Source organism: Mastomys coucha, unplaced genomic scaffold (genome assembly GCF_008632895.1).
Source record: "Mastomys coucha isolate ucsf_1 unplaced genomic scaffold, UCSF_Mcou_1 pScaffold16, whole genome shotgun sequence".
NCBI lineage: Eukaryota > Metazoa > Chordata > Mammalia > Rodentia > Muridae > Mastomys > Mastomys coucha.
The window spans coordinates 77,422,021-77,442,684 of record NW_022196898.1 but is presented as its reverse complement, the minus strand read 5'-3'; the positions used below and the strand labels follow the sequence as shown (position 1 = coordinate 77,442,684).

Below are 20,664 nucleotides of genomic sequence, written 5' to 3'. Positions count from 1 at the left end.
CATGTCCTATCCCACACTGCTGTCAGATCCTAGAGCTCATGTCCTATCCCACACTGCTGTCAGATCCTCTAGCTCAGGGGCTGCTCTTTTGCGTCCATTCATTTTCACCCCATGTACATCGTTGACATTGTGGTTTCTTGAAAATGGCAAACAGGTATTGCTTTTATCCCACTCAGCCAAAAATCCTGAGACCACACACATACCCATATGTGTCGTTTTTAAAGCAATAGTAAAGTCACATTACAAAAGGATACAGGAACATCTGACCTCCAAAAGTTGAATTTTAAACCCACTCTCTGATAACTTACTACTAAAGATTGACTTTGTACGAGACTGGTGCTCAACTAAATCCTGGTGGACTAAGGAAGAGCAGGGCAGGCCCAGACCAGCGCTCAGATGGCCAGGCTCAGGGACTCATTTAGAGGAAAACCACGTAGTAAACGCCTGTCTCTCTAACCTTTTCCCAGAAAAGCCAAGTGAAGAGCACATGACTGAGCTGGAAAACATGAAGTCCGTGGTTCACAGACTATTTACGGTCCTACATTTAGAAGAGTTCCAGAAGAGACGAGAGCGCCATCTGATGACGAAGATCGACCATCTGAAGGAACAGCTGCGGCCCTTGGAGCAGGTGGGGATTCCCACTCAGTGTGGAACTGACGCCTTTTGTTAATAAGTGCCTGTCACGGGGGCATTTGGGTGTTTTGTGGATGCTTATTTTCAGTCCAAAAAAATGGGCTGTGAGCTGTGACCTGTGAGCTCAGTAGTATCTTTCTGGCTTTGAGATGAGGGCACAGCTAGCATGTGGCGGATGATCTGACCCAGAGCTGGGCTCTTCTGCTTCCTCAGCATCAGCCAGGAGTCTCTGGATAGCAGACTATTAAATGAGATATTGTAGAGTGCTACATCTCAGGTCTCATTTCTGCCTAAGAGAACTCTGGGTGGCAACTTAGTGATGGCTCATAACCTACGGTTCTTTTCTCCAAACTATGGAGAAAAAAACCACCCTCTTTGTTTTGTTTTGTTTGTTTTTTGGTGGATAGGGGTGTGTGGTAGTAGCCTATTTTCAGTGGGAAACTTGCATTCTTTAAGCTGTAATTGAACCTGTAATTTTTTAAAAAATGGGTTAGAGATGAAAGGGAGGGAGAATGGGGTGGGGGGTTCTGGGAGGGGGGACCGGGAAGGAGGACAACATTTGAAATATAACTAAATAAAAATGGGTGTCTAATCTTTGCATATGAATAGAAATTCTAGAAATGTAGTAATTATCTCCAAGGAAGAATGGTAGAGAAACACTTTTTTGGTTTTATTCTTCTGGATTATTTACCCACAATTTGCTTTTCAAGAAATGAAATTCTGGGTATGGTGGTGCCTGCCTGAACCCAGCACTAGGGGGGCAGAGAAAGGCAGATCTCTATGAATTCGAACTCAGCCTGGTCTGCATAGCAAGCTCCATCTACAAGACAACCCTGCTTCAATTTACCAAACAGAATGCATCTCTGAAGGACCACATGGGCACAAAGTGCCTGAGAGATGAGCCACAGAGTGGCCTTGGAGGGACAAAGAAAACAGGCTGTGATTTCACACGGGTTTCCGAACAGGCTTGTAGGCTTCTAACTGTAAACCTTCTATAGTGTTCAAGGGGGTTTGGTTTTTGTTTTTTGAGACAGGGTCTCTCTGTGGTCCTGGCTGTCCTACTTTCTCTGTTTACCAGGCTGCCCCCAGACTCAGAGATCCTCCTGTCCCTGGCTTCTGAGCGCTGGGATTAAAGGCGTGTGACACTATGCCTGGCTAGTTTGTTTTCGATGAGAAGATATTACCTTTACAACTTAAAAATATTAATGAACTGATTTGGAAATAAGCCACTGATACATACTTCATACATGTCATTTTTCGACATACATGACCTCTTCAAAGTAATGCAAAAATGTTCACCAGTTCAACTGTTTCTTCTTGTTTTTTGTTTTCTCCTTAAGCTGGCAAACTCGTAAACTGGTTTTCCCTTCCTCCAGGTCAAAGCTGGAATAGCCGCTCGGTCGGAAGCCAAAACCAACGGTCTCCTATGGGCCGGCTTAGCTCTGCTCTCGGTGCAGGGCGGGGCACTGGCCTGGCTTACGTGGTGGGTGTACTCTTGGGATATCATGGAACCAGTTACGTTCTTCCTGACGTTTGCGAATTCCATCGTCTTTTTTGCATACTTCATCATAACTCGGCAGGTGGGTAGTTAGGAAAATGGTCAGTCAGGACGGCTGTCTAAAACAGTAGTTCTCAACCTGTGGGTCATGACCTCAAAAGACCCTTTCACAGGGGTCACCAAAGATAACTGGACATATCAGAGATTTACATTGTGTCTCATAACAGTAGCACAATTTCAGTTATGACGTAGCAATGGAAGTAACTTATGGTTAGGGGGTCAGCATAACACAAGGAAGTGTATTAGAGGGTAGCAGCCTTAGGACGGTTGAGAACTTGCTGGTCTAAACATTCCTCATCAAGGCAAGCAGTGTCTAGGTTAGGGTTACTATTGCTGTGATGAAACACCATGACCCAGAGCACCTTGGGGAGGAAAGGGCTTACTTGGTTTACATATCCTAAATCCCAGTCCTCTGAGGGAAACCAAGGCAGGAACTCAAACTGGCAGGAACCTGGAGGCAGAGGCTGGGCGGAAGCCACGGGGAATGCTGGTTACTGGTTTGCTCGGTCAGCTTTCTTACAGCACCCAGGGCCGCCAGCCCAGGGGTGATGCTGCCCACACTGAGCCTGGCCCTCCCATCTCACTAGTTAAGAAAGTGGCCTGATCTGGTTCTCAGCTGAGGCTCCTGTCTCTCAGAAGTGGCTGTAGTTTGTGTCAAGGTGACACAAAAACCAGCTTGCACAAACAACAAGCAACAAACCTTTTTTTTCTTTTTCTTTTTTTTTTTCTTTTTTGAGACAGGGTTTCTCTGTGTAGCCCTGGCTGTCCTGGAACTCACTCTGTAGACCAGGCTGGCCTTGAACTCAGAAATCCACCTGCCTCTGCCTCCCAAGTGCTGGGATTAAAGGCATGTGCCACCACTGCCTGGTACAACAAGCCCTTTTATTTCCTGAGTCTTTTGAAGTTTTTCACAAGGTTGAACGGAGTTCTTAATTCCTACAGATGAAGGAATAGAAGCACACGAACTCCTCCAGTGGGACAAATGAGTCGCATTCCCTACGCCCTCATTAATCGATAACATGGAGCTTGTGCTACAAAAAGTAGTTATTCCCAGTAACTAGCTCCGTTGGCAAGGTTGCCCAATCTTTTCCACTTTTCTTTCTCAGAATGTACATTTTTCTCATCCCAGTTTGACCACCTGTAGCGCTCTCAACTCCCAGCATGCCCTGCTTCTGCGGGCGGTCTGCTTTGACAGCCACTGTAGACAGCTACGCCCCTTCTTCTCCCTGCTTTGCCTTGGCATGGCTAAGTTCCGATCTTCATTTAAACGACGCTCCACCGTCTCCACCCTCTCCTCTCTCCTCCAGAACTACACCTACCCGTCCCTCTGGAGCAGGCAGTTTCTTCAGCTCTTCCACAAGACATCGCAGCAGCGGAGTTTTGATGTGGAACAATACAACAAGCTGAAAGAAGACCTTGCTGAGGTAGCTTAGTGGGAGGACACAGCTGAGTTGGTTGTGTCTGGGAGACAGGGAAATGCACGAAGGCTGAGATGTTTCATGTATTGTTTCTGCAAACCTTTGAGATGGATTTTTCTTGTTTGTTTGTTAAGAATATGAATTGGGGGAAAGGGATGAAATGGATTACCTGGTAGTTTCTTTTCAGAGTACCAGGAAATGAAACCATAAACTTATCTCTTTAAAATGGAATCATAAAGCTGGGCATAGTGGCTTATACCTTTGATGCACCCCAGCACCAGGGAGGCAGGTAGTTCTTTGTGAGTTCAAGGCCAGCCTGTCTACAGATTGAGTTTCAGGACAGCCACAGGTATACAATGAGACCTGTCTTGAAAGAAACAAACAAACAAAAACATTGAAAGATTCCAACAAGGCATTCACCTCAGTAACTGAAGCGTTTTTGTGTCCCGAGGAGATGCTGAATTTGTACACTTCCCCTCAAACATCAGTGCCCATATGTCTTATTTTCTCTGACCTCAAGCTTTTTTTCCCCCTCGAGACAGGCTACAGAATCCCTGGAAAACGTGCGCCGCTCCCTCCACTTTCGAATTCAAGGAGAGGAAGTCAGCGAAAAGAATTAGTCTCACGCTCAAAACATCAGCAGGCTATGTGCTGGTTTTACAGGTTACCAACGGGACATTTTTAAAGGTCGTGCTCATTTCTGCTTGACGCTTTCATACAGTTTGGTTAATAAATTTGTGTGAAACAGAAGTATTCACTGACAATCCCACTCTAGCTGGATGTGGATATGTGTGTACGGATGTTTCAAATGGCCTGTGTGCCCCAGCTAAGCTGCTGGGGTCCCCCCCAGCTGGCTACCCATGGGGGCAAAATGACTGGCGTTAAAATGGTCAGCATTTGTCATTCATTCGCTTTGGTTCTTGTTGTTAACGTGAACTTTATTTCTTGAGACAGGGCCTTACACTCTGGCTCAAGCTTGTACTCTAAGCAATCCTCCTACCTTGGTTTCCTGGGAGCTGTAGGTATGAGCCCTACTGCCCAGTTTCTTTTTGTTTTTTTACTGTGCAACAGTTGTATGACCGTAGCACGGCATCAACGGCACACATGCCTCACTAACCATCCTGGCACCTTCTCAAGTGCAGCTGAAGCAAGGCATCCAACGTACCGCTTTTATACCAGCAACTTATGTGTCCCTGTTCTCAAAGCCCCAATAGAACCCTTAACCAGCAGGTTATTGACAAAATATTAGGATTCAAAAATGTGTACATTAATAAGAACCTTAAAGGAAAGTTAATCATACTGTCAATTCAATAGTCTGCTAAAAATGTCAAGATCTTCAGTTTTAAGTCCCTGGAGCACATCCCATTTTGGTAGACGTTTTGGTAGATGCTGCATAGTGGTCGGCACTCACTGCATGCTGGACCACCGTGGCTAGCTATCACTGCATGTGTGTCTTTATCAGACAGCCGTCACTGCATGGGTGTCTGTAGGGTTGTATGTACCTAAAGTGGCTAAGTATTACTATACATGTGCCTATGCGTGGTTACATGTCACTACATACTACATCTCATCCGCCAAGTGCCATAAAATAATTCTGAAAGGTTTATTGTTTCCAAAATGGGAATTAAAGAGTCCACACACAAAGTTTACCTTGATTGTAGGTAAAGAAGATAATAAATGAATACAAGACCAAGTAAAACAGGCTCGTCATAAATTACATAAGCATAGGAATTAGAAAATGTCAGTGAGTTTTAGACATTCTATTAAGTGAAAACAATCTCATTCTTGAGTTTCAAAAATCTTTAAAAACATTATACAATAAACTTGTATAAACAGTATCTCAAAAGGTCCAAGGCAAAGCAGTTGGTATTTTGAGTAACCTTGCTGTTTACCTAGAATGTAATAAATGTAGTAGACATTTCTGCATAGTAATTTCCTGAGGATTTTTTCAGCCCTTTCACCATGCCCGACATGACTGAAAAATAACAAATACAAAAACATTTATCTTCTATGCATCTAAAAAAATTGAAACAGTTTACATTGATGGGTGAAACTCTTGGACCAGCTGGCCTCTGTATGAAAGGGAAAGGCGTGTGAAACATATGTGGCAACAGGGACGGACACCCCTACTTACGAGGTTTGGGACAGAAATGTAGCTTTTTGGTCAGCATTGAGGCAAAGCAGGGGACCTGCTTCTTGCCGATTGCCCCTGGGTCTTTGCAGAAGTCCACTCGGCGCTGGGAGACCTTCCTGTTCACCAGCGTGAGCAGCTCCGTGAACTCGAGGGAACTGCCATACCTCGCCAGCATCTCACACAGATCCTGAATGTACCAGGAGCCGTTCACAGTTTCTCGGTGAGAGTAATACCCTAAAACGAGAGGGGGAGGTGCCTCATGGTCACGGAAAGACACTTCTGATGAAGTTAGTTACAGGAATGAAAGCTCCCCAAAGTCCCTGGAAACAATGAGGCATGCTGCTCATCATGTGGTTACGAGTTTTTTTCCATTGCTTAATCTAATGTAGGAAAACATATTAATTCCATGGTTTTACATACAAAGGATTAATGAAATTTGATAAAAGCCATCTAAGAAAGGCTATGGCAGGCAAGTGAGTTTCCTGGAGATGGCCCACTGTTTCCATGGCTGCAATGGGTGAACTCGGGAGAGGCACAGCCCCAGGGACTTCATCCCTGGGCTGCTTCTCACTGATGATAGGCCTTCCTGCTGTTATTACATAGTCTAATGATTCCTGGGCATCAGCCCACACTATTGGATTGACGATTCCTGGGCATCACATCACACTATTGGGCGAATTTCTTGCAGAACAACATGAAGATGAACTTTTATGAATTAATGCTGTTAAGATGAATTAATGACTTTATAGCATTCATGATTTGGTGCAAATAATTATAGGAAAAAAGTTTAAGGAGATAGAGCCACCCTCCCGACCCCCTACCCTCATCCCTGTCAGCTGCTATCAGGATGACCCCAGTTGACAACACCCTTTTTGCTGCCTCAGTTTACCCTGAGAAGCCAAAGAAGGCTTTCAACAGAAATTTTTTTCTACTTTTTACTGTTTTGTTTTTTTCCAGACAGGGTTTCTCTGTGTAGCCCTGGCTGTCCTGGAACTCACTCTGTAGACCAGGCCGGCCTTGAACTCAGAAATCTGCCTGCCTCTGCCTTCCAAGTGCTGGGGTTAAAGCCATGTGCCACCACTGCCCGGCCTTTTTTTTCTACTTTCTAAAAAAGTAAACTAGAACAAAATAATACCCAATGAATTTGAGGCCAGAGATTAAATAAAACTATTCAGTTTGAAAGCAAAGAATTTAGCAAAACATTTTCAGCAAGGCTTTCCACAAATATACCAGAGTGGTGCTGCCATGCTACCACCAAGTGACAGCAAGCTGCTAGCGCCCAGTCCAACTGCGCAGCTGCTGCTGTCATTGGACTACTACAGTACAGTCACACAGGACTGTTGTTGTTCTTCTGTAAGGTTCTTCACATTTCATTTATCAATCAGAAAGGATTGCTTCAATGTGATGAGGCCTGTGGCTTTTTAACAGAACACAGTGATTTAATTGTGGAAGACCACTCCAACTGAAAGGTGGCACGGGCTTAAGCCAAAAGTACAGGTCACTGGCTCCAATCAGCATCTGCTGCTCACCTTCTGCGACAGAGTAGCACATGAGGAAGTCCGCCCCTGCGGGCAGGGTGTACACGGAGGCAGCATCCACCTGGGTCACGTTGGCCAGCTTGTCTGTCTGATGATCTACCACGTCCAGAGGAACCACGGGCACGTCATGCTGGTTGCCCCGACAGGCCTACAAAAGAGAGAGAGGAAAGAACACCTTCACTGCCTGCCATTGGTTAGCAATGCTTCATGTGCCGTGAGAGTATAGAATTCCGCATACCTCCCGTTAGTAAGAGAATTCATGTGCCGTGAGAGTATAGAATTCCGCATACCTCCCGTTAGTAAGAGAATTCATGTGCCATGAGAGTATAGAATTCCGCATACCTCCCGTTAGTAAGAGAAGGCATGTGCCGTGAGAATATAGAATTCTGCATACCTCCCGTTAGTAAGAGAATTCATGTGCTGTGAGAGTATAGAATTCCGCATACCTTCCGTTAGTAAGAGAATTCATGTGCCATGAGAGTATAGAATTCCGCATACCTCCCGTTAGTAAGAGAAGGCATGTGAGCAATTCAAAAATGATACAATTGGGCTTTGAGAGATGTGAAGCTAACAAAGCTTGACTTCTCAATAATGTTTCCTTTTACACAATGTTTATAAAACCTGGTCCCAACCCACCCCGCAAATAAACCACTACGATGAATGGTATACCCTGCCTTTGAAGAGCTATCTTCCTTACCTGAATGCTTTTACTCCACCAGGCACTTACTCCCCAGTGACGGATGTGACCGCTTAGTCGAGGTCACAACTTGTCAATAGTTGGAGCAGCACTGACCCACGAGGTCATCTAGCCATGTGCCTTTGCCCTCTGTTCCCACTGTATTTTTAAAATGATGTTTAAAAAGCATGTACCTAGGTGTGTATCTGTGGGTGAAGATGTGCACATGTGCGTGCAGGTGCCCCCAGGGTTCAGAAGAGGGTGCTGGGTCCCTTAGGGAAGGGACTGGATCTCGGCTTCTCTGCCAGAGCAGCAATATGTGCCTTCATCACTGAGCCGCCCCCGGCCCCACCCGAGTGCGCTCATACTCTCGTTCTCCCTCTCCCTCTCTCTCTCTTGTCCCTGTTTCCCCTTCAAAGTGAGTTCTAAATTTATATCTATTCATTTCGATGCAGAAGTTAGCATTGAAGTTCTTTGTTTTCTGGTTTGAGGGCTTCATGTTTGCTTGTCCAGTGCTCTGCCTCTGAGCGACATTCTGCTCCTCAGTGTCCAGGCTAAGCCGTGCTCCCACCTCGGGTTCACATGGTGAAGCCTCTAATACCAGATTCATCATGCTTCAGACATTCGGTTTGTTTTTGTCTTTCTAGAACTATATGGCAGCTTGGAGAAGTGTGAGGAGATGAAGCAGGTGCAGATAAGCCTGCTTCCTCCCACATCACCTCCCCTGGCTTGCATGCTTCTACAGACCCAAGCCCAGAGTAGCCAGGCTGCCTTCCAGGGTCCTGTGCAATCACTGTCCAGTGGCTCCTGGTCCCAACCCAGCCCAGTCACACCGCGGTGACTATCTGTCACACCAAATGTTAATCACTTTGTTTGTTTGTTTGTTTTTCAAGACAAGGTGGCACTGGCTGGCCTAGAACACACTCTGTAGACCAGGTTGCTGGGAGCCTCAAACTCCTAAGTTTGGGGATTAAAGGTATGCCCCATACCCTGCCAAGTCAGAACCCTCTTATAATAAAGAAACATCAACAACTCAAAGTACAACTCAATTTGACCAGGATCCCAAAAGGACCTTTCTAATTATTGGAGAAACTTATCTTAGAAGTTGACTTTTTAACCTTTTTAATGGACATACTGAGTTTTATAGGTGACGTGATGGTAAGATCAGTCTTACCTGAATGATAAAAATCTTGGGTTTTCCAACCAGGCTTTGACACTTGTCTCCTTTAAACAAGCCAGTCAGTGTCTGAATTTCAATTTTGGCGTCATATGCATAAATGTGGTTGCCTTCCCCGTGGCTCAGGAAGACACACAGGAAGCAATCGGCATCTACGTGGCTTGAAGTTGACACTACAGATGCCCCCCAAATGCAAGCAGAGGTGAAGAGAAGAGTTCGTTATCCACATGTGGAACTTCAAGTTACGGGTACTAGAACAAAAACACACTTACAGAATGGCAGGAGAGGAGCCTGCTTCAAAAAATACGAGCTTCCTGTAATAGCATACACCTTTATCTTTTCTTCTTATTCTTTAATCTGGGTCCCATTCTGCAGCCAAGCTGCCCCTAAAGTGTTTCTTTGCCCTAAACTCCTTCCGATGTTGGTTGTTTGAGACAGGCACTGACCCCTGCCTATGAAGGCTGGCCTGGTAATCTTTCACCCTCCAGCCTTCTGGTGCTGGGGTTACAGGTGCAACCTACCATGGCTGGCTTAAAACCTAATTATTAAAGTTTAAAGCAATTTTATTAAAAAATATTAGCTTTTCTCAAGTACAGAAAAATGGAGAGAAAAATGGGGAACCTCCTTTAAGCTCCAAGTTACTTAAAGACACAACAACAAAAGCATCCTAGACCAATATAACATCCCCAAGACCAGGGATACAGAAATTCTCAGCAAAATGCTTGCAAGCAGAATTCAACAATATGTTAACCACACACCATGACCAAGTTAGCTTAACTGCAGGATTATAATGATGGCTCATCATATGTAAATCAGTGACTATAATACAGGGCATAAATAGACTCAAACACAGAAGTACATTATCATCGTGAGAGATGCAGAAAAAGATGCTGACAAAGTTCAACATCTCCTGATGGAAAGCAAGCCTGAAGAAAGCAGGACCAGAAGGAACATAATTCAGCACCACACGGGCTGCACATGACTGGCCTGCCCTAGCTCTACACTAACAGGAAAAGTGAAACATTTCCTCGAAAGACAAAAGCCCCTCTGCGTTTACCCAATATGTTGCTTTAAGTGTTAGTTAGCACATTGTGGCAAGAGGAAGAAATAAAAGAGACATGAACGCGAAAGGCAGAAGTAAATTATCCCTGTTTGTAGCTAGCATGATCCTATACTTAAAAGGCACTAACCGGCTGGAGAGGTGGCTCAGCAGGTAAGAGCTCTCAGTTCAGTTCCCAGAGATTAGGTTATTATCTAGACTATATAAAGAATGATGGGAAAAAAACTAGAAAGCCAATCAGAAAATAATAAATGAAACACAGGGATGCTTCTCCAAATACGAAGTACCAACCAGGCAGTAGTGGCACATGCCTTTAATCCCAGCACTTCAGAGGCAGAGGCAAGTGGATCTCTGAGAGTTCAAGGCCAGTCTGGTCTACACAAAGAGTTCCATCCAGGACAGCTAGGGCTAGACATAGAAACCCTGCCTTGGAAAAAAAGAAAAAAAAAAGAAAAATATGAAATACTGAATGTCCCTCAACCTCAGCATCAGAGAAACACTAATCAGAAATCCCTTGAGATCAGCCAGGTGGTGGTGGCGCACGCCTTTAATCTCAGCACTTGGGAGGCAGAGGCAGGAAGATTTCTGAGTTCGAGGCCGGCCTGGTTTACAGAGTGAGTTCCAGGACAGCCAGGGCTACACAGAGAAACCCTGTCTTGAAAAACCAAAAAAGAAAAAAATCCCTTGGGATCACTTCCTCTCGGTCGGAATGGCTCTCATTTTAAAAGAAGACAGCAAAAACCAGTGCTGGTGAGCATGGGGAGAGGGCAGATGAGGTGGGCTGTGGGGTGGGGAGGAGGGAAGTTGGCTGGGGAGGATGGAAGGGGGTTGGGAAGGAGGGAAGAGGGCTAGGGTAGAGGGAAGGGATTTGGGAAGGAGGGAAGCCAGCTGGGGAGGAGGAAGCTCTTGTATGGTGTTTGTACAGTGTAAAGACACCATAGTTACCATGGAAATCGATCCAGAGCTTCCTCAGAAAACAAAGCACAGCTCCCAGCTGGACCACCCCTGGGAGCACACTCAAGGGATCGGGACAGCTCATGGAGATGCCGGCTGGCTCACCCGTGTTTACGGCAGCACTACTCACAACAGACAAGCCATAGATTGGGCTTAGTTGTCCTTCAACTCATAACAAGTGGAGAAACGTGGTGCGTCCACACAGTGGAGTTTCCTAAGCTATAAAGAACAAACTATGTCTTCGGCAGAAAAAATGCATGGAACTGGAGACCATCACCCTAAGCAAAACAGGGCGGACCCAGAAAGAGAGCAGCCACATTCTCTCCCTGACAGTGCAGCCTTCAGCTTCACACAGCTCTCTCAGCTGTCACACTCATGCAGCATGAACATAGAGGGCAGACTATCAGGAAGATGGGGGGGGCCAGTTGGAGCATAGATGAGGGAACAGAAGATAAGGAGCAAATATGGTCAAAAAGTACGCGATGCACTTGGAACATGAATGTCACTATGAAACCTCCTTTATGCAGTATCTATTTGGTAATTTAAAAATTATTTTTTTTACAGACCCATGTGACTTTGGTAATAAAAAGTTTCTTTGAATGAGCAGACTTCCCCACAGCAGACTGAAAACCTAGAAGCAGCCACTCAACAGAGGGTATACTCTCTGGCTGTACCCTGTGCCATGCCTAACTCTCAGAGCTTCCGGGAGAGTTGAGACCCCCATGTCCTACAAAGCTTAGGAGCAAAGCAGAAAACCTAAGAAGCAGGCAGCTTCACTTGTAACTATTTTCAATTTAATTAAAGGAGAGCGCTGGAGAAAGCACAAAATGATAGTGCAAAGAGCAATAACCCCGTTAGCAAATGATTTGAAGGCTCAAAGCCTGCAGTGAGGACTGGCTCTGGCCTGCATTAGCATTAGAATACCTATGGCTTGGTGCTGCAACAGATGACAGACACTGGTAATCAGATCTAGAGATAGAGAGTGTGAGTACCCTTCCCATCAGACACCTGAAAGAGCAAGGCTACCTACCCTCGTGAATTTTGAGCAGGAGTTCCTCTGCTCGGAGGTCGTTAAAGCATTTCACTTCAAATCCCAGATCTGAAAACCTGGTGACACGACAGACTCAGAATCAGCTTGTGAGCACTTCCAGGCCACCCAAGGCCCTTACTTCCTTAAGGAATTCCATGCCTGTTTTTATGACAGACAAAAACCGACCATGGCAATTCCCTTGATCATCTGCCCCATGAAAAGGCTCTAGCAGTGACAAGAGCCAATTCGATGGCGACTATCACCACCTGCTGCACACGTTAGTGACAAGGAAAACCTAGTGGTTCCTTTGTGGAGCCTCATGCATGCTAAGCGCACGCTGGGTCCCAGGGAGGCTCTCAATCCATTATCGGTGCTAAATTATGACTAGCTATCGCTTAGGAGTATCATGACAGAGAAAACTACCTTCGAGTCAGGTTGTCTCTGTCTGCACTGGTGCCCCGTCTGTCTGGGAGTGTCAAGTGCCAGAAGAACCTCTCGTGATTGAAGATTAGGGCAATTCCTCTCCTCTTGTGGTCCATCTTGTACTGCTCGGCTGGATCGAACACTTCCCTACTAATGAAGAATGAAAAAGGAACCAAACACTCCAGGCCCTTTGACCCCGAGGTTCTCCACCGGCCTAATGCAGTTCCTGCATTGTTGTGGTGACCCCTACCCGCCCATACAGCTATATTTGCTGCTACTTTGTAACTGTAATTGTGCTACTGTTTTGAGCTGTAATGTAAATATTTGTGGTTTCCAAAAGCTTTAGGTGACCCTTGTAAAAGTTGACCTCTGTGAAAGTCGTCTGACCCCACAGGGGTCATGACCCACAGGTGAGAACTACTACTCTAACCAAACCTACATCTTAGCTCCCCCAATGCTAAACATCACTGAACCTAACAACCACATTCTTGTGTTCATTTCTGTAAGACGGTTGTGACCAAAGGCATTTATTTTTATTAGATGTTTTCTTTATTTACAATATCTCCTTTCCCAGGTTCCCCTCTGAAAGAACAAAGAAAAATAAAATAAAATAAAATAAAATAAAACTAAAACAAACCCCTGTTCCCTCCCCCCTCCCCCTGCTAACCATTCCACCCCTCCTGCTTACTGGCCTGGCATTCCCCTACACTGGGGCATAGAACCTTCACAGGGCCAAGGGCCTCTCCTCCCACTGATGACCGACTTGGCCATCCTCTGCTATACATATGCAGCTGGAGCCATTAGTCCCATCATGTGTACTCTTTGGTTGGAGCCTTAGTCCCTGGGAGCTCTGAGGGTACTAGTTAGTTCATATTGTTGGTCCTCCTAAGGTGCTGCAAACCCCTCAGCTCCATAGGTCCTTTCTCCAACTCCTTCATTGTAGACCCTGTACTCAGTCCAATGGATGTCTGTGAGCCTCTACTTCTGTATTAGTCAGGTACTGTCAGAGCCTCTCAGGAGACAGCTATATCAGGCTCCTGTCATCCAGCACTTGCTGGCATCCACAATAGTGTCTAGACTTGATGACTGAATATGGGAAGGATTCCCAGGTGGAGCAGTCTCTGAATTGTCCTAAGGAAAGGCATTTATAAGACAAGAAGATCTTTACCTTTTGTAGAAGCCATCGGTTTCTGTCATGTTTTACTTCCACCTATTAGGAAAACAAAGTTATTGTTTGTTCATTTCATTTTTGAGATAAGATTTTATTATGTAGCCTTGGGTGGTCTGGAACTCTCTGTGTAAACCTGGATGGCCTCTAACTCACAGAAATCGCCTGCCTTGGCCTCCTGAGGGCTGAGATTAAAGGTGTGTGCCACCACACCATCCTCATGTATTTTACTTTCAACTAAAGTGCAGCAAAGGTGCTCCGCCCCTCAGACCCCGCCCCCCCAGACTCCTGGGAATGAAGGGAAGCTATCCTGTGAGTAAATCAGCAACAGTCTGCTGCTCTGGCTTTCAAAATAACAAATGATAAGCAGACGTTCTTATCCAAACACATGTGCTTTGAGTCAAACAATCCTGTGGTTACAGAGTTTGAAGGAAATACAGTTGCTTTGGTGTACAGAGCAGGAGCTGAATCATACAGGGGGACTGAGTCCATCCACTCTGTGGTTTACAATGTTGCCAGTACACCAAGTCTACTTAACTGGAAGAGCACAAGGCCTGCAAGGCTTGAGTGTGGTTTTCTGAGTCACCTATCTCCAATGAAAACACGGTTAAGGGACCCCTGTACTCATTACAGATACCTCACAGCCCTCTGAGCAACCCTTCACTGCATCTTTCCCTACTCTGGGGAGCCCTAAGTGACTGACCTCTCTGTGCTGATCAGTGTATGCAATGCAGTGTGATGGTCACTAACCACTTGGCTACCGAGCACCTGAGATGCATGCAGCAAGTACAACAGCTCAACTTTATCATCTCCCTGTTGTTCGGGGAGGCCTCACAGTCATGGGCTCAATGCATTTGTTCCTCCTGCCTCAGCATACGGAAGAGCTCAGGCAAGAAGCACGCGACACCTGGCAGCTTCCAGGGATGTCAAATGTAAAGTGGTACACTCAGCAGATGGCGTCTGTACTGTAACTGGTTCAGTAATCTGTTCTCTTTTGGCTAGTTAACAGATTAAAGGGAGGAGAGAGTTATGAACAAAGTGGAAAGTTAACGGGATACAACTTTTGGCAGGGGTCTTTGAGGCGGAATTGATTATTTTTCCCTCTGTCCTTAAATAGACTCCCTCGCATCTGCTTGTTCCAACCTCATGTCAATAAAACAAAACCACAGCCACCCCGGCAGTGAGGCTGAGTGGGGAGGTGGCTCAGTCTCTGTTTGCCTATGAGTCTAGCCAGGCAGCACTATTTCTCAGCGAAGAGTCCAGTAGGGCACTTCCTTGTCCAATAGGTTCTAAGTAGGGTTTCTCCATCTGCCTCAGAATTGCTGGTGAGTGTTAGGAGGCCGACTCCTGGGTCTTGGTGGCTACTGAGACCTACAGAACTAGAATCCAGGAAGGGACTGCCAATCTGCCTTTGTAACGAGGCATCTAAGAGCTGCCATGGCAAAAACGCCAATCGCGGCTTTGACATGTCCCTTGAAAGCCCTGGAGACCAACTCTGCTCTTCCCACCCAATGAGAAGCTTCAGTGTAGGTTGTCTCACACACCTCCCTCAGCCTAGTCATGGCCTAGAGACTCAGCTCTAAGTTGTTGCTCAAGATCTATTAAAAATGACATCCAGTTTCAAGGCTGTCAAATTCACACCCCCAGTAAGGGTTTGTTTAATATAAAGTTAGGGTCTATTGACAAAGTTTTAACACGTATTTGTGTATGTGTGGGAGCTAGTAGGCACATGCCACAGCTCTGTGGAAGTCAGGTGACAACTTGCAGGTGCGGGTTCCTCCTTCATAATATGGCCCCAGGTCCCAGGCTTGGTGGCAAGTGCCTTTACCTGCTAAGCTATCTTGCCAGCACTGAACAGTTTTAATATATACTTAAGTACAGGCATTAAGGGAGAGAGGAGACATGCTTAGGAAAATTACGATACCCAAGATATCTGACTTAGTTGGGGTTTTTATTGATGTAATGAAACACCATGATGAAAAAGGAACTGGAGAGGAAAGAGTTTATTCAGCTTACACTTCCATGTCACTGTTTATCATCGAAGGAAGACAGGATAGGAACTCAAACAGGGCAGGATCCTGGAGGCAGGAGCTGATGCAGGGGCCATGGAGAGGTGCTGCTTACTGGCTTGCTCAGCCTGCTTTCTTATAGAACCCAGGACCAGGAGCCCAGGAGCCACAATGGGCTGGGCCCTCCCACACTGATCATTAATTAAGAAAATGCTCTATAGCCTGATCTTATGGAGACATTTTCCTTAATTGAGGTTCCCTCCTCTCAGATTACTTTAGTTTGTGTCAAGTTGGCATAGAACTACCCAGCACAACATGGGTGCAGGCTTCTCAAGAGAGTCTCGCCTTAGCAAGGGTTTAAAGCTATGTACCCCAGGCTGGTCTCAAATTCACATTCCTTTTTGCCTCAGCCTTCAGAGACTGGGTCATAGCAGAGCATATTCGAAGCATACAGTGAAGCATTTTCCCAAGATCTGGTGTATGTTGTCTAGGCTGATCCTGAAGCCGAGATTCTCCTACCTTAGCCTCTTTTGTAGCTGGGATTCTGATACTCTATATGAGGGTCACCTCTGTTCTGGTTATCAAACATGAATACAGCAATTGGCCATGTCTCACTTCTCCTTTTCTGTTCCATCCTAAAGTAAACACTGCCTTCTAGTTCCTTAGTTTAATTTGTATAAAACCACCCAGTTATTTTTCTCTTTATGGTAATTTCCAGATAAAGCTATCAGCTACTGTTGATTTTATGGCACTGCAGATACTTTATCGTCCTACTTCCAAAGCTCAAGACTACAGTAGGTCAGCCCTGAGAAGTTGGAACCGAAAGCCTGGCGCTGGTGGATTACTTAAGTCTGCACCACCAGTTACCAGGCATTCCACTGGAGGCCACTTTCCAAACCAGCTCTCATGAGAATCTACCCATGTTCCCAGTCAACTATCTATTTAATAACCTATAAGAAGGAACTCACCTCCCTAGAACATACCTGGAAAGGGCATGGTATAGATGGGGGCAGGGGAGAAAAAGAATCAAACAGAGAAGGGAGGGGTCGGTGCCCTCCCCAAACCTGGCTTCCTACCCGCCACCACTCATCCCTAAACTGGAAATGGCCACTAGACCCTGTGTGTCCAACAGGGCCACTTCCTGCAGAATCCTGGAGACCTTCGCGGTTTTCCTCTGGAATAAGGACAGAAGCTCTAAAGAAAGGCCGTCTCTGATAGACCTTAAAGACTTTTCAGGCTTGAAGTTTCTAACTTTAATCAGTGTCGGTTTTGATAGGCGACAGAAAGTCTGTTGTGAAGCAAGAACTAGCAGTTTATCCCTGTGTGGAGAAAAGTTTTTGAGGCTAACCCGTGGACAGCAACAGGTTTGCTGGCTGCAAGAGGCACTGTGGCAGAGGTGCCCCGCCCAGGTCTGGCCTTGGTTAGGGGTCTTGAGCCCCGGCTCCCGTAGGCCCGTGTCCCGAGCCCTGGTCCGCCTCTTCTCCCCACTTTCCAGGCAGAAGGGAGCAACAAAAACAGGATTCAACTTGCAGAGCCAAGTTCTCCACTACACAGTGCAAGCGCCGCCCTCTAAAGTTTAAACAGCCTGGACGCAGCGGACGTGAGGACAAAAGCGCTCGGCTGGGTTAGCCTGGGCAAATACCACTGCTACGTCCTCCACTGCACAGCGCCGCAAGCCCACTTCTGCCAGTCCCAGCAGTCCCGGGAGGCCGCCCGCCCTCCTCTGCCCCGGGCCCCAGGCTTGCACCGGTGCCCCGCACTTACCTGCCCGTGAACTCCGGGTGTCGTAGCCTTGCGGCCTCCGCTCGCCAGGCTCCGTTTCCTGCCAGCCCCGCCCCGCCTCCTGCCCCGCCCCAGGATCCGCCTCTGCCTCCCCCAGCGGGGCCCTTCGTCACCCAGGCAACGCCAGGACGCCACTGTGTCTTCCTCCAGCACAGAGCTAAGCTGTGTATCTAAGTGAATGTGTGAGTGTTGGGGAGAGGGGCACTGCCTGGGGGAGCGAGTAGGGCAACTTCACATCCAGGGTGGTGAACTCATGTGTTGCCGTGCTCGCCAGAGCCATTCGCTCTTCGCTACTTCATCTAGTGCTCAGTTTAGTGTAGAGAGCTTTACTCTACAGTCAATTATTTTAGAAGGCTTATTTCTCATGGTTTTTGTTTGGACAAGTTTTAGGCCAAACATAGCAGAGGCAACTCCTGAGCTTTCTTCCCACCTTCTTCTCCTCCTTCCTTTCCTGAGTCTCCTGTAGCTGAGGTCATATGACCTTGATCCTCCTGCCTCCACACTCACTGCTGTGATAACTGTCTTGTGCCACCAGACCCAGGATTCTTGCATGCTAGCCTAGCGCTCTACCAATTTCTGGATGTTTAAGTCTGGCTTATAAAAGTAGAGGTAATTTGGCAATGCATGCAGAAATTCTAAGAACGAGAGTCTGTCTGTAGGCAATGGTGACCATGGCCTCTCCTGTGTCAGATTGTGCCTACTGTGTGCCACCTTGTCATTTAAAAAGCAAGCAACTATAGATGATAAAAATTATGTTAAGGTGTTCAGTTGACCGAGGGATCTTTTATTATACTATTTAATCGTGTGTATATGTGTAGGAAGTGTGTGTGTGCATGTGTGTATATGAGGGAAGGTTCTTTAACAGGACAGGGCCAGCTCATACATGTGTAGCGTCATGCCTGCTGCAGCAGGCTTTGGGCATCTGCAGGTATCTTTGCACAGCGTCTGTCCTTCACTAGTCTCAAAGTCACCATTTCCATTAAAATAAAACAGTGAAAGTCTTTCAGGACAGTCCACTACGTATTGTTTACTGAATAAACCTTTTTCCTTGCCCTAAAAAACATGTCCAAAATTTACTGGGCCCCTTTTGATGGCAACAAAAGAGGGTTGGGCTTAGTAGTATTCAATTGTCTTAATAATTTGCTCTGTCATTGCGACCTGGCACATCAAGTTCTTCCTCCAGTGTGGTGACAAATTAAACTAGCCCCCAGGACCTCTCAGGAGCGTGCTTTTCAGGGGAGCTCAGGGAAATGGGTTTGAGGTGTACTCCCTTCTCTTGTCCGGTCAAACAGTGTGGCCTATTTTTATTTTTATTTATTACTTATTTAGGGCTCATCATTCCCAGCCCAGCTGCCTAGACCTAGCACAGAGCGAGCTTCAGGGCATCAGCGCCTGGACTCAGGACCTTCCTGGTTTGAATGGCTTGTCTGACTCCGAAGACTGCCTATGCAGTCACTTAGTACCTTATCTCAAAACACTGTATTACTTTTTCCTTTTGATACATGATTTTCCTATATAACTCACGCTGGCCTTGAGCTTGTAATTACCCTGCCTCACTTTCTAAGGACTAGGATTAAAGATAGGCACAATCACACCTGCTGTTCTACGGTTTCACTTAAACACACACACACACACACACACCCCTGTACATGTATGTGTGCCCATTGTTTCCGTGTGCCCATGGAATCCTGAAGAGAAGGACGGTAGAGCAGGAGTTAGAGGTGGTTTCAAGCTGCCTAATCAAACCCTCGGAAAGAGCAGCAAGCATATTTAACTTCTGAGCCATCTCTCCAGACTTCATCATTTTTATAGTCTATGTAATTAAAGGGATTTCATTATTTTGTGCTGTTTTATTTTACTTTTTTTATTCTGAGGTAAGATCTCCCTTGTAGCCCCGTCTGGCCTCCAACCCATTATCCTGCCTCAGCCTCCAGAGTGCTGGAGTTATAGCCTGTACATCTAACTGTAATTACGGATTTTGAAGTAACATTTCATCTAACTTGACATTCAACAAATTTGGTATTGGTTTGCAGCCTATTCCTATAACAAATGCCTTAGATAAATCAACCTGAAAGAGAAGAATGTTTACAAAATCAAGCTCAGCTTTAGAGGCTTCAGTCTCTAAAGTGAACAGAATTCACATCTGAATGCTTTGCCTATAAAAGCATCACGATTGGGAGGCGTGGCTTTGTGGAAGTGGGTGTGGCTTTGTGGAAGTGGGTGTGGCTTTGATGGAGGAAGACCTGTTACTGTGGGGATGAGCTTTGGGGTCTCCTGTGCTCAAGCTATAACCAGTGTGACACACAGCCTCCTTTGCTTCCTGCGGATCAAGTTAGAGAACTCTCCTCCTTCCTCCAGCCCTATGTCTGCCTGCATGCTGCCATGCTTCCTGCTTTGACAATAATGGACTAAACCTCTGAATCAGTAAGGCAGCCCCAACTAAATGTTTTTCTCTATAACAGTTCCTGTGATAGCTGGGTGTGGTAGCAGATCTCTGTGAGTTCAAGGCCAGCCTGGTTTACAAAGCAAGCCCACGACAGCCAGGGCTCTGTGACACAGAGAAACCCTGTCTTGAAAAACAAACAAGCAAGAAAAGAGTTGCTGTGGTCATGGTGTCTCTTCACAGCAATAAAACCCACACTAAGTCAGTCCAGTTGGGTGGCCCATGGCTCTGAGGGCTGAGGCAAAGCAGCACGGCATGGTATGGGTCCATGACAGAGGAGGATGCTCCCCTCAGAGTGGCCTGGACTGGGCTAAGCCCTCAATACCTGGGACTTTGGGGACATAACAGGACCAAAGCAGAAGCAGGTCTAGGGTACTGAGCTAACGGCTCAGCCTCCAGAGAGTGATTCTCTCTCCAGTTCTAGCCCCATCCTCTAAAAATTCCAACCCCAAACAGCCCGACCAAGTGCTCAAGTATTAGTTTGTGTTTTCCACTCAAGCTGCAACAACTTATTTACAAATGGCAGATACATCATTTTAGACTTTTAAAGCAAGCACTGTCAACAGAAAGTGGCTGAGGTCCACTTACGTGAGTCTGAGGACAGAGGCTGTCAGACAGCCACTAGTCAGAACCCTGGGAAGCCCCCTCGCCTAGAAGGGAG

The 20,664-nt window shown here is 46.3% G+C and overlaps 2 protein-coding genes across 6 annotated transcripts in view; one reads left to right on the top strand and one right to left on the bottom strand.

Annotated features, from left to right (window-relative positions):
• Mcub (mitochondrial calcium uniporter dominant negative beta subunit) overlaps window positions 1-4,375 on the top strand; it is a 69,615-nt gene extending 65,240 nt beyond the window's left edge. For 2 of the 3 annotated variants that reach the window (XM_031375479.1, XM_031375478.1), the window contains 4 exons: window positions 468-628; window positions 2,010-2,213; window positions 3,499-3,615; window positions 4,152-4,375. In XM_031375479.1, coding sequence (XP_031231339.1) covers window positions 468-628; window positions 2,010-2,213; window positions 3,499-3,615; window positions 4,152-4,229 — 560 coding nt within the window. In that variant the 3' untranslated portion in view covers window positions 4,230-4,375. Of the gene's footprint in view, window positions 1-467; window positions 629-2,009; window positions 2,214-3,498; window positions 3,616-4,151 lie in introns of those variants that run through there. The other variant, XM_031375480.1, reaches the window with a different exon arrangement.
• Window positions 4,376-5,190: 815 nt separating this feature from the next.
• On the bottom strand, window positions 5,191-19,901 carry Casp6 (caspase 6). Of its 3 annotated transcripts, none has more exons than XM_031375482.1 (8): window positions 17,543-19,901; window positions 13,770-13,811; window positions 12,602-12,748; window positions 12,179-12,255; window positions 9,132-9,307; window positions 7,273-7,429; window positions 5,744-5,977; window positions 5,191-5,584 (listed from the first exon to the last, which is right to left on the bottom strand). In XM_031375482.1, the coding sequence occupies exons 2-8, from the start codon at window positions 13,796-13,798 to the stop codon at window positions 5,502-5,504; spliced, it is 903 nt and encodes a 300-aa protein (XP_031231342.1). In that variant the 5' UTR covers window positions 13,799-13,811; window positions 17,543-19,901; the 3' UTR covers window positions 5,191-5,501. The 3 variants fall into 3 exon arrangements, with proteins under 3 accessions (XP_031231342.1, XP_031231341.1, XP_031231343.1); XM_031375481.1 differs by having other exon boundaries at window positions 12,602-12,751; window positions 17,543-19,899; XM_031375483.1 differs by having other exon boundaries at window positions 5,191-5,977; window positions 12,602-12,751; window positions 17,543-19,895.
• Window positions 19,902-20,664: the final 763 nt, after the last annotated feature.

Coding starts and splice junctions, on each gene's coding strand:
- Casp6 (XM_031375481.1), bottom strand. CDS start 13,798: ATGACAGAAACCGATGGCTTCTACAAAAG. Junction 9,308..12,178: donor CCTGCTCAAAATTCACGAGG/GTAGGTAGCCTT, acceptor GGGCATCTGTAG/TGTCAACTTCAAGCCACGTA. Junction 5,585..5,743: donor ACATTTCTGTCCCAAACCTC/GTAAGTAGGGGT, acceptor GTTATTTTTCAG/TCATGTCGGGCATGGTGAAA.